Source organism: Anoplolepis gracilipes, chromosome 10, assembly GCF_047496725.1.
Source record: "Anoplolepis gracilipes chromosome 10, ASM4749672v1, whole genome shotgun sequence".
Taxonomy (NCBI): domain Eukaryota; kingdom Metazoa; phylum Arthropoda; class Insecta; order Hymenoptera; family Formicidae; genus Anoplolepis; species Anoplolepis gracilipes.
In genome coordinates, this window is record NC_132979.1 from 12199947 (window position 1) to 12214014 (window position 14068).

Genomic DNA, 14068 nt, shown 5'->3' on the forward strand with positions numbered 1-14068 from the left:
TTTGCAAAACTTTATCAAACTTCTTATAAGTTTATCTTAAAATTTTATAAACGTGGAATTAAAATGAATTTGAAGTGTTGGATAACAATAATAGATTCTTTAATTGAATAGTATATACATTTGTATATTATAATAAATGTATATTTTTAATAAGTAAACTAAAATAAAAAGTAAATTTTTAAAACCTTTAAAATATTTTCCTACACACACACACATACACACGCATGACACACACACACGCACACACACACATACACACACTCTATTTACTTACTCATGTAAAATAATTCTGTTTTCTGTTGATAAATTTTTCAGAGTAACAAATGCTATGCAACATGCTTTGGGTTGTGTTAAATGTAGTATACAACCAATAATAAAATTATAAAAATGAATTAAATTTGGAGAAAAATGTATGTCAAAACAATAGTGCAGCTTTAACAAAACATCCAAAGCTTGCAAATCATTGCTTCCAGTTTTGATCAGATGATTATCTGCCTTAATATAATATTGTATCTTCCATTTCTTTCTTCAGTACTTTTAACACATATTAAATAAGGTTGCACGTTTCTATTTTTGCCATTTTATGAGCACTTATCTGAAAATAAATTATCTTGTGCCTGAAAGTATAAATATTAAGAAAAGAATATTTTTTGATTATTGAACAAAAATGCTTTACTAATTAAAATGATACAGTTTAAATTAAATGCATACACTTTTAAATATAAGTAAACTTTTATGTGAGATGTTAATCTTGAACATAAAACTCTATGTTCCACTGAGTCCCTTTCTTTTTTATTGGTGCTGTCTCTTTGTCCTAAAAATTTTTTTCGTATTAAATTATATTTTTATTGAATTAAAAAAATATATATGTATATGTAAATATTTATGTATAGTTTTTTACGTTTGATATAATTAGGAGATAGCAGTAGATTCGGTAACAAAGTCAAAACTTTCATATTATCTGTATAAACAAAATAATGGTTATTAAAATATGTATGTACTCAAAAAATATTTTATAGATTTTCTAAATTATTTTATTACCTTCAATGTTATTAACATGTAGTAGTAAATCTGGTGTCTGTTCATAGAACAATATTGCAAAATTCTCAGTACATAGAAGATAATAATTTGGACCAAAAATGTATCATTATCTGGAAACTCAGCTAAAATTTCTCTCTGAATCTACAAAAAACATAACATAATAGAAAACATTTTTGTATTAAAAATTTAAGAAAGAAATAAAATTGATAAAATAAAAACCTATTTTACCAATTTGCCATTATAATCCTTAAAAAGTGGATACATTATCAAAATATCACTTAATGTCAGTTCTTGACCAGATTCTTTAAAATAATTAATAAAATTATACAGATTCTTTAATCTGTCTTTGGCGATTACATGTCGTTTCATCACTTAGTCCAAATATATAATTTTTATTTGTTCAGTTCGGCATTTTTAAAGCAAGTTCAGCAACCCAATATGACAAGTAATAATTACTGATACACCCCTCTCTCATTTTAATTGTATTTAATTATATTATATTTACCTTTAATGTAAATATATTTTCTTCCAGATAATTACTTTGATTTATATTTCTTAATATCTTTGTTTCTTTTTACTTTTGATTCTTTTGAAACAGATCTTTTTTTCTTTGATGGACTAATGTTTTCTCATAGTTTTTCGTTGATATTCTATAAAACCTTGATTTGTTTTGTTATCATAAAAATGTTTCTAAAACCAACGTAACTAGAAAATAAGTTTGAATTCTAATTGTATTTCAATTTTGAAATAAAAAATCTACTTACATAGCCATTTTCAGAGAGAGTTGATCTAAGTTTTGAAAATTGTGCAACAATTTGCTTCGCTAATTCAGTTTTTAATTCATGTGACGGATATTTTTAACACGAAAAATAAATACGATCATATCTATACATGCAAATAATGTTTAGACAATAAATTAATAAGAATATCGTAATTACTTACAAGCTGTTATTATTAATTTTTATTAAACCTGCGCAAGAAATTCTTATAAGTTCTTGCCTGTCAACAAGGTGAATAATACCTGAATTTAAAATATTAATAAGGGATGATTTTCTTTTAGATTCTTTCTCATTTTCTTTAATCCAAGATCTAATATCAAACTTATTTGAATCTTTATATGTCTGTAAATAACAGTTATATGTAATAAAATTTTTAATTTAGATATTAAATATATATATATATATATATATATATATATATATATATATAAACTAAATTTTTTTATATATCTCCTAGCTATTATTTTCAAGAGAAACTAGTATTTTTAGCATTTTGAATTAGTATTTTCTATCGTAGTTAAAGTGTTTTCTGTCATAATTAAAATAATGTTTTCTGCCATAGATAAAGTAGTATTTTATTTTTGCATATTTTCATTACATTTGTTCTGCCCAATATTTAATTGCAGTAATACTTCATCAAGTAATAATTCCTGTGAAATCTTTCAATCATATGTATAATTAATAATTTGTACTAAATATAATATATAAGAATAACTTTAACTCTTACCATATTATATTGCAAGAATTAATTAAATTTAATATTCTTTTCCTTGGGCTAGTCTTTATTTTTAATTCTTTTAGATCAGTTTCAGTTACGCCGTGAAAGCGTAATCATCAATTCCTTCATCTAAAATAAAGACATAATATGACTTATAAAAAAATATATTTACAAAATTAGAAACAATTTAATAATAAATATGCCAGACATGTACTGATTACACTGTGATTTCTTCATGTCTTCATATCTTGATATCGTCACAATTCTCATATCATTTATAATATAATTTTATATTAAGCAAGCTTATACAGTTAGATTGATTAAAAAGTAAGATATATGCGATGTATATACAGGGTGTCCGATAGCTTACGCAACATCCTTTAAGGGAAGGTAGAGAGTGTTATTCTGAACACAAAAGTCCTGTATCATTTTGCGATTTGCGCAATAATTATTAAACTATTAATTAAAAACGCTCAGCGAATAATATTATATATACATACAAAGTGTCCGGTAATAATCGCCCCACCTCTCTAAGACTAATAGAGCAGGTCAAACTGAACATAAAAGTCCTCTATCATTTTGTGATTTGCGCAATAATTATTAAAATATTAATTAAAAACGCTCAGCATATGCTGAGTGCTATATACGGCGCGCGCTCATACGCTGAGCGTTTTTAATTAATATTATAATAATTATTGCGCAAATCGCAAAATGGCAGAGGATTTTTATGTTCAGTTTGACCTGCTCTATTAGTCCTAAAGAGGTGGGGCGATTATTACCGGACACTTTGTATATACAGGGTGTCCCCGAATTAGCGGATCAACTCTCGTGGGTAGATAGAGTATATTAAACTGAAGAGAAAAGTCTTATATTATTTTGCTAAATTCGCAATAATTAATGAGATATAAGTTAATAAAGATCGGCCAATCCATGCCAGTATAAGTGCGCGGCGCGAAGAAACCTCCCAGTTGTTACTTGATACTAAGCGCGCGGCGAGACATATAAACGCAGCGCGCACTGTATGTATATTTTTCAGTACGTTCTTTGTACGTCCTTTGTAGAGCGTTCCGCCTACTGTCTCGCCGCGCGCTTAGTATCAAGTAACAAGTAGGAGGCTTCTTCGCGTCGCGCGCTTATCCTGGCACGTATTGGCCGATATTTATTAATTTATGATACTCGTAAATTATAATGTTTAGATTAGTTGAACGACATTAAACTCGCTATTAACTATATATATATATATATACAGGGTGTCCGATAGCTCGCGCAACACCCTTTAAGGGAAGGTAGAGAGTTATTCTGAACAGAAAAGTCCTGTATCATTTTGCGATTTGCGCAATAATTATTATTAAACTATTAATTAAAAACGCTCAGCGAACGATATTATATGTATATATACAGGGTGTCCCCGAATTGGCGGATCAACTCTCGTGGGTAGATAGAGCGTGTTAAACTGAAGAGAAAAATCTTATATCATTTTGCTAAATTCGCAATAATTAATGAGATATAAATTAATAAAGATCGGCCAATACATGCCAGGATAAGCGCGCGGCGCGAAGAAGCCTCCTACTTGTTACTTGATACTAGGCGCGCGGCGAGACAGTAGGCGTAGCGCTCTACAAAGGACGTACAAAGAACGTACAAAGGGCGTACTTAAAGAGACACGTACAGTGCGTTCTGCGTTTATGTCTTGCCGCACGCCTAGTATCAAGTAACAACTGGGAGGTTTCTTCGCGCCGTGCGCTTATACTGGCATGGATTGGCCGATCTTTATTAATTTATATCTTATTAATTATTGCGAATTTAGCAAAATGATATAAGATTTTTCTCTTCAGTTTAACACGCTCTATCTACCCACGAGAGTTGATCCGCCAATTCGGGGACACCCTGTATATATACATATATACCTATATGATATTTACACGAATTAAAATTTTAATATATGTAGAGCGTTATATAAATAAAAGATAAAAAAATAAATTATGACTATATACAAAAGCTATAACTATAAAGCATTTTTATAATAATATATGATAAAGAACAATATAAGATAAATTAGTTTTAAAATCAATCCATAATGCAAATGGTTTCAGATCACATAACTCATCAGTGTTGATAAATCTAAATGAATCTAATTTAGGATATATATGGTATGCATTTAATAATTTATTATAACCAAGATACTGCCATTCTTCATACCATAATCGCAGCTAATCAACTTTTAATATTATTAATTCTTCAATACAATCAAATGTAATTTCACTATTTTCTTGTACACCATTGTCAATAGTAACAAATAAACTTTTTCGATATTTTGTACTATAAATTTCTGCTTTATCAACTTTAATAATTTTGTCTTTAGCCTGATAGTTCATGTTATACTATAACTGCTGTCAGGAATAAGTATTTTTAACACAAACTTTTGATTCATTGATATATTTTAATTTGCCTTTAGGTTCTTCATTAATACCCCAAACTGCGCATTGAGATAACTGACAATAATTAATTAATGTTTTTGTAATATTTTTATAATTACATACAATAGATCCATATTTTTTAAAAAAATTATGTTTTGCTTCAAATCGTAAACAATTTAACCAACGTAAAGGATCAGAAGAAGATATACATTGAAGGTAGTGAGTTAAATGATGATGCTTATTAATTGGATTTATAGCTGGAAATAATTTTTGAAATAAACAATTATGTTCTTCCATTAATTCTGATAAATATGGCAAAATAGAACGTGTCAATTCAGAAGTACTATTTCGTTTATTTTATTCAATATTAAAATTAACGATAGATATTTATCATTTTCACGTATTAAATCTGAAACTAAAAAGGGAAAAACTTTTTATAAACACCAGGTTTGTACAGCAGTTTGTGAAAGTTTATAATCTTTTTGATATTTAATAAATGTAATCTGTTGTTGAATATATCTATGTTAAAGTTATAATCATCACAAGTACTATAATGGTATAAAACCAATTTTAATTCCATCGGTGTGATACCTTCTAAAATATCGTGCATAGGGTCAAAGACAAAATTATTTGTACAATGAAAAGAGCGAGAAGAATATAATGCACTATCTTCTAGAATACCTGACTTTGATTTAGAATTTTCAATTTTTTTAAATATTTGTTGTTTACTTATTTCTTTTAATTGTTTGTTATATAATTATTTTATACGTAAAGGAACAATTTTTTAATTTTTATTGTTCTTGAAGTCGTCTGTTGATCATGCAAAGTCTACAAAAATATTTAGCAGATGGATTTAAAAATCTAATAATTGATGTGCAGCCAATCCATCAGCACAAACTGCAATACTTGCTTTTAATACAAAATATTCCATTGTATTTAATACTTACACCATCGTCACTTTAAAATTTATTTAAATTTTGCAAAAATGGTTAAAGTACAGCTTTCATGCCATACTTTTGAATATCAGCAGTATGACACAAATTAAGAATATGAATTCCTCTTAAAAAAGAATTAATATATTAAGGCAAATTTTGAATTACAAAATAAAAAGCTCCGATTTTGTGAGAATAAACTTTAGAGTCTAATGGATTATTAACAACTACATCATCATAATACAATTGTATTCTTAATGCATCTGGATATCGTTGAAAAAATGAATGTTGTTTATAACTGATTCCATCTTTAAAAGTTAAAAGTAAATTATCATCTGAATTGTTTTGTTCAGAATTAACATAATTTTGCATCGACGAGTGAGACATTATTAATTTCAACGTTTCAATAATTGGGATATACTGAAAGATATAAATTTGTTTCTGTATCCACATTTGTTTTGATAATTATCCAGAAGAGCTGCCTCACCTCAGATTTTGATCAAAATAGGCTTATTCAACACGTTTTGGCTTGAAACGAACGAATCTGGCAGAGATAATCGTCGCTCTGTCCCGCGAACCCAGATATTAATTGTTAAAAATGACAGATTTCACGGTTAGGAAATCTGTCATACTGACTAAATCTAGCGATATGACCATGCGTTACGGTTACGCGCGCATGCGTTTTAGTAACTTACATAAAATTTTAAATAAATCCTTTTTAATTTTAATATGTAAATTTTTTTTATGTTATGCAAGTTGCAAACCCATGTGGAGTCGTATATGTATTGCAAAGTACATGCTTAGATGGGAGTGCATAGGGGGACGGGGCTTCGCCCCGTTCCCATAAAAAAATATAACAAAACTTGAGAGCGTAGAAACTACCAAGGCTGACAGTACTGTGTGGAAGTTTCAATGCTATTTTTCTAAGCAAATACTATTTGACTGAAGCGCTGCTAGGCAAATGGCTCAATGAATCGTGCATCGATGCATTCAGTATTTATTTTGTAAGATTATGAATAAAAAATTATAAATGTAGTGTAAGAGTTCGGACATTAGGTTGAATTAAGATTTTACATTGAAACTTCCACAGTACTGTCAGCCTTGGTAGTTTCTACGCTCTCAAGTTTTGTCATATTTTTTTATGGGGACGGGGCATCGCCCCGTCCCCCTATGCACTCCCATCTAAGCATGTACTTTGCAATACATATACGACTCCACATGAGTTTGCAACTTGCATAACAACATAAAAAAAGTTTACATATTAAAATTAAAAAGGATTTATTTAAAATTTTATGTAAGTTACTAAAACGCATGCGCGCGTGACCGCAACGCATGCTCATATCGCTAGATTCAGTCAGTATGACAGATTTCCTAATCGTGAAATCTGTCATTTTTAACAAATAATATCTGGGTTCGCGGGGCAGAGCGACGATTATCTCTGCCAGATTCGTTCGTTTCGAGCCAAAACGCGTCGAATAAGCCTATTTTGATCAAAATCTGAGGTGAGGTAGCTCTTCTGGATAATTACCTTTGTTTTTTTCGATCAAAATATTGCTGAATTCAAGAGGTATTTCGACTCAGTCTATATACCTAACCTATATAATGATAAGTTTGCTTGACTATTTTTATCTAATCTTGTAAGGTATCAGCTTTTTCAAATAAATTTTCAAATTAAACTTATTTAATAACTCTTGAATATCAGAAGATTCCATGTTTATATTCTGTTTTTTACAAAAATTAAACATTTTCTTACGAATAAAATCAGAAATATTAGAAACTAAACATTGTGTTACATTTGTTATAGTAGTTATAGCTGTACCAATAAAATCAGACAATATTCTTAAATTTGTAATAAATTTTCGTGCGCTCTTGGAGAGGTCAAATTCTTTTAATGATTCTTGAAAATTAATATTATCATAATTTTTATTTTCATATATTTCTTCTTTTGATAATTGTATTTCTATTTTTGTTGAAATATTAGGATTAATTAGATTTGATGGATGAGTGAGTACCTGAATTGCATATATCATCAGAGACAACATGTCATTTTTTAATGTGATGAAGTAAAGAATCAAATCTTAAAAAATGTTTATTACAATTTTCTTGTTTATCATAAAAGCCTGATGAGTAAGATCTGCAAATCATAATAGCATGATAACGACGGAAATGTAAAGAATATTGTTTAACTGTGGATAATGATGTTCCACATTTAAAACATTTAAGTAAAGTCATTGTAATATTCAAAGTTATCTTTTAAATTAAAAAGAAAATAAATCAAAATATGTATATATGTATATTTTTACAAAAATAAATTTTTTAATTTTAATTTTTAATTTTAATTTTTAATTTTTTAATTTTAATTTAACCCTGTTTGGAGTATCTGCAATACAAATAAAAAATTGCATGTGAACAAATAAAATTAAAATTCGAATTAATTGTAACGTTGTAACATAACGTAATTGTGTATACATATATATTAAATATATTAATTACGAATTATGTTTTAGCTTTACTCTTTGTGCAAAAAATTAAATATTTATAATCTTACTCAAAATACATATTAAAATTGGAACCATTAATATAGTCGGACCTCTTATCCTATGACATTTTCGATTTTCGGCCCGGAATCTTCCTCTTAAACTACTTATGTTCTAAACTATGACAAATATTTGAGAGTGGGGGTATAATTTTCCTTTCGCGGTCGTAGCATGAGAAGATTTTTCGTCATAGAATAAGAGGTTTCGTAGCATAAGAGGGTTGTAGGATAAGAAGTCCGACTGTATTAAGCTAAACATATATTATAGATAAAAAGTTTTGATAAATTTCATGATAGAAAAATGATAAACAACGGGTTAATTAAAAACGACCTGACTAGCCAAAATTATTCAATTTATTTACACGACGTTTCGACCATATGGTTGTGGTCCTTTTCAAGTGTAAACGTAAATTAAGAAAGAGAAGAAAGAATCCAATGGGACATGTTTAAAGGTAGAACTTAATGATGGAATAATTAAATATGTCACTTAGTTAAAAACAATGGTTATTAATTTTGAGATGAACACAAACAAGGAGACACGTCATGTCAGCATGAGTTTTTAAACGAAACATTTGAAAAGGACCACAACCATATGGTCGAAACGTCGTGTAAATAAATTGAATAATTTTGGCTAGTCAGGTCGTTTTTAATTAACCCGTTGTTTATAATTAAATACTAGCGACTTTAATAACTTATAATTTTATAGAAAAATGAATTAAATAATTTTATTAAATATATTCATTCTTCGTTGCGAATAATAAATAATAAATAATCTCGATGGATGTAAAAAATAATGAGGACTTTACTAATATGAATAAATCATAATTTTAAATAAAATTATTTGGTCTATCATTTTTTCAAAATCCATCATAATTTTTGCAACTTGCCCAATATATTCACAGTCACACTTTGTATTATACTTGTTATGTGTATTATAATTTACAAATTGAATCAAATCTTACTTTTTAAAATATTGACGGCGTTTTCCGAGATTCCACTGCTTAATAGAAACTCTTTTAGTTTTTCAGTATTATTAAGAGTCTCCAATAATAGAGGAAAATTTATTATTTCAAGACATGATTATATAATCGAGATCTTTCATGGCACGTAGTCGTACTTACCGATTCTGCGAGCTACAAATCATTATGTCTCATTGCTACTAATTTCTCATTGTTACTACTTGTTTATCACTGAATTTATGACAAAGCTATAACAAAGTATAGTATGGCTACATGCTGTGAGATCTCGATTTACACATAATCTTCTTGCATAATCTAATTTACTCAATCTAATCTAAACATTCTTTATATATTACATTAAATCAGCAAATAAACTACATAAATTCTTGTAAACACTTCTGGAAGAAATATTGACATATTTTGTTGATATATCTTTAAATGATAATCTATAAATGTGATTGATATATCCTTATTAAGGCCAACTTCACACACGTTTATTAAGGGACGTATATTATCACACATGTAGCACAACAAATGGCGAGACGAAACTGTTCCCGCCGGCGCGGCGGCTGGCGTTGGCGGACGCATGTCACTTGTTTTATTCACTCTTTACGAGTGAAAATCTTTATTCACACTACAAAGAATGAAATATTCACTGTATAAAATAAAGTACACATATTCACTCCACTTTACAGAGTGAACAATGTACTCTACAACAAAGAATGGGAAAATGCACTTCATATGTATATGTGAAAAGTCATTCTAATTTGAGTGATTCGAGAATCACTCAATTTTTTGAGTGCATTATCATTCTAAGAAATTTAGAGAGTATGAGGGATGAATTTATCCCTTAGAACTATTTTTGGGCATCACCTAAAAATTTTTAAATTCATCTACTTACTTCCTTCCCTCCCCTCTCTTAAATGTGTGCAAAGTTTCATCAAAATCAGAATTTTCAAATTCGCGAAGTCCTTTGTCACTATATCATTTATTAAACTGAAAAAAATTGATCTGCCGATTTAAAAGTGTAAACATATATTGATACATCTAAACATTTAACTTATAGAATTATATAATTTAGAATAAATACTTAAAAGAAATGTTACTATTTTAAAAAATTTTTTAAATTAAATTAATTAAAAATAAATTTAATATAAAATTTATATCTAACGAATAAAGTTACGCAGAATTATTCATATTACTGAACTCATGAATATTCAAGCTGTCAAAATACGCAGTGATAGCCAAAGATATGATTATTAACATATTAATACAAATTGAAAAGAGATGTATATTACGACTTAGAACAAAAATTCTTCAAAAACAATGCTGTTAAATTTGCATTAAACGAATAAAATCATTTATACATTATCATTTCCTCAATATTCTTGTTATAATATTATAATTTTTCCTTAATAGATCGAATCGATTGAAACGAAATAACGTACAGTGTACGAAATAGTTAATCAATATTGTAGAAAAGAAATAACAATAAAATGCGATGTTTATAATACTAATTTAATATGTCTGTTTAAAAATTAATTTATTATTATTTGTATATATATATATATATATATATATATATATATATATTTGTATACATTGTTATGCTTCTCTTATGAGACACGGGATTTGTCGGGATCGTTACTGAATTAGAGTTAGGGAACTCGAGACTTGCTCGAAGACGTTTTGAGATTTAAGACTTTTACTTACAAAAATGGCTTGGTTTACAGAATTCGCTCGTGTTTCGACATTTGTCCTTGTTTTCTTTTCGCAGATTATCGTACGCCGTGGGCCTTGCTTCGGTTTCTGATTCACGACAGGACATCTGACACTCGTAATTCTTCGATTACTAAGACTGTTACCTTTTGTTTCTCTGGATGTGTTTAAATATCTGTTCTTCCCTCGGATGGAGGTTTTAGCCCAAGGGCATGTTTCCAAAAGCAGGTGCTTTCTTTCGAAAATCCTTGCGTCGCGTTCTCGTGACCTCTTAATTTAGCGTGTGGTTTGCTGTTTTACGCAGCCTTGTCGTACTTAATTTTACTTATTGTTAGCTATGCATTATTGCAATATACTACCGTAATACATTGTTCTGTGATCGCATTCTTTGTAATATGATATTCTTAGTCAATATAATATGTGTTATAGTGTATAGCCTTTCAGGCTATAACAACATATATACAGGGTAGACCATTTTAATCTTTCCACTGAAATATTTCAGAATCCATAAGTTTTAGACAAAAATGTTTCAGACAAAAGTTGTATGGTTTCTAGGGGGACATAAGATGGGGCCATTAGTTTGACCTTGAAGAGTTATTTGAAGGTCACATGAACGTCATGTTTAATTTTGTAAATGGGGCACCCTATGTATTATTGCATATTCTTGTAGCTTATCTCGAGAGCTTTCCAAAACACTATAATCAAATATTTTTTCGTGAAGTACTTTTCGAGTTATAAGGCTTCAAAATTGCAATATTTTGACATAAAATACAAGATATCTCGTAAAATATTCATTTTTCGATTATATTACCCATTAGGGTAAAAGTATTAACTTTTATGCACAAAATAATGAAACGAATCAAGTGGTGTAATTAAAACACATAGTTATCTTTAAGAACAAATCTGAATTTGTAACTAGCAGTTACACATTTTTACTTTAACATAATTATGTGTTTTAATTACGCCAATCGATTTTTCTCATTATTCTGTGCATAAAATTATTAGGGGAAGATAATCGAGAAATGAATATTTTACGATATATCTTGTATTTTATGTCAAAATATTGCAACTTTGAAGCCTTATAACTCGAAAAGTGTTTAATGAAAAAACATTTTATCATAGTGTTTTGGAAAGCTCTCGAGATAAGCTACAAGAATATGCAAAATAGGTCATTTAAAAATGTGTAACTGCTAGTTGCAAATTCAGATTTTTTTCTTAAAGATAACTATGTGTTTTCTTTATACCAATTAATTCGTCTCATTATTCTGTGCATAATTGAATTGAATAATTTATTCCTGATTCCCAAAGGGTTGCCCGGGTGTTTTTAGGGGTGCACCAAATCCCTTACAGTGTCCTTTTTTTTCTCTCCCTCATACAAATACATAAAATACATGTATACAATTGTTAAAATTACATAATTATAATTCCAAATAACGTACATTATGCACAATTTTCTGTCGCATCCCATACACCCCCTCACAATTATATCTCCTTCCCCCTCCTCGAACCTGGCCATTTTGCGACCTTACATTCTATCCCCCCCCCCTCCCAACGTCCCACACCTTTTCCCTCCTTCTCTTACTCTCCCTCCTTCCTTTTATCCTCCTCTACCTTCACTACATCTATTCCCCTCTCTCTCTCCCCTTATTCTCCTCCACCTTCTACTTCCCATCTCTTTCCCTCTTTATCCCATCTCCATAGCTTCCCATCTATCCACAGCTCCCTGTTCTTCGCCATTACGCTCCTTCCTCTTGTCCTCTCTCCTTGCCGCTTCTACTTTCCTCCATCTCACTCTCCTTTCTTCCAATGTCAAATCCTCGTCTACTCCTATTTCCCATTTCCTCCTTATCTCCCTTTCCCTCTCTAAAACCTCCTCCTTGTCTTCTTTCTTCTCCATCTCCGTTATAAGAACCCATGCTCCATCTTCCTTTTTCCTTTTCTCTACTCTCCTTGTCCTTGCCATTCTGCCTATCTCTCTCTCTCCACAATACCTTCCACTAGACTCTTCCTTTCCTCCTGGTCCTTTTCTTCTATCCCTCTCCAGATCACGTTCCTCTTTTTCCTTTCCTTTTCCTCTCTTCTTTCTCTTTCTTTTCTTTCCTTCCTCTCTCTCTCCCTTCTTACTCTCTCCGCACTTATTCTCTTCCTCTTCCTTCCCGCTTCTTCCCTTCTTTCCTTTATTCACGTTCTTTCACTCTTGGCTTCCCTCCACTCTTTCTTATTACTTTTCCGCTCTTAGCCTTAATCTTGTCACCATATGCGTTTCCCAACTAGATTTTCCAGCCCCTATCGAATCGATACCTCGGCATCCTTATGTATCGATATCGATCTATCGGCCTTCCTTCCTCCGCGTTACCACCATCTATCTTGCTCCTTCCGCCATCTGCCGTGATTTCCTGTACTCCTTCCCGTCCGTCGCACCGCTCCAACTTATCGATATCAATATATCGACCATTTTCTACCATCTGTTCCATTACCCCTCCTCTCCCCGTCTTGCCACCAATTTCTCCACGTCACATTTTTCCACTCTTATTTCACTTTTCTTTTCTTTGTCGCCTCCTTTTTCACCCAATTTTCACCTCCACTTTCAGCCCTCCGCTTTCTGTTCCCCCATCTCTCTCCTCCTCACTCCGCTTATTTCCTCGTCCTTCGTCTTGTCACCAACTCTTCCACGTCATCACTTTTCAGTCTTCTCTCTCCGTTTTTCAGATGCTTATATTTTTCTTCTCCGCTTACCCTCCTCTTTCCATTTTTTCACACACAAGTAGCTCTCCATTTTCCACTCCACCCTTACTTTCCTCCCCGTTCCTCTTAAAACCTTGGACTTCTCCGCTCTCTCTCTCACTTTAAACCCGCCACTCTCTACCCGCTATCTTGAGAAGTCCTTATTCCGTGCATAAAAGTATTAGGGTAAGATAATCGAAAAATGAATATTTTATGAGATATCTTGAGATATTTCACACTCAA

The 14068-nt window shown here is 30.4% G+C and overlaps 2 protein-coding genes and 1 long non-coding RNA gene across 4 annotated transcripts in view; 1 reads left to right on the forward strand and 2 right to left on the reverse strand.

Annotated features, from left to right (window-relative positions):
• Nucleotides 1-14068, forward strand: part of Zip102b (Zinc/iron regulated transporter-related protein 102B) — a 44484-nt gene that overhangs the window by 5793 nt on the left and 24623 nt on the right. Inside the window, exon 5 of one of the 2 annotated variants that reach the window (XM_072901467.1) lies at nt 11160-11339. The exons of the other annotated variant lie outside the window; for it this stretch is intronic. Coding sequence (XP_072757568.1) covers nt 11160-11195 — 36 coding nt within the window. The 3' untranslated portion in view covers nt 11196-11339. Of the gene's footprint in view, nt 1-11159; nt 11340-14068 lie in introns of those variants that run through there. 2 annotated transcript variants of the gene reach the window in all.
• On the reverse strand, nt 195-1337 carry LOC140670736 (uncharacterized). Its single transcript, XR_012047608.1, has 5 exons — nt 1270-1337; nt 1042-1182; nt 902-961; nt 712-814; nt 195-617 (listed from the first exon to the last, which is right to left on the reverse strand). It is a non-coding gene; the product is annotated as an uncharacterized lncRNA (long non-coding RNA).
• LOC140670299 (uncharacterized) lies at nt 1406-1895 on the reverse strand (the record flags this gene model as incomplete). The annotated part of the gene is made up of 2 exons (XM_072900861.1): nt 1406-1731; nt 1806-1895. Coding segments are annotated over 2 exons (162 nt in total), but the record flags the coding sequence as incomplete, so codon positions are not given.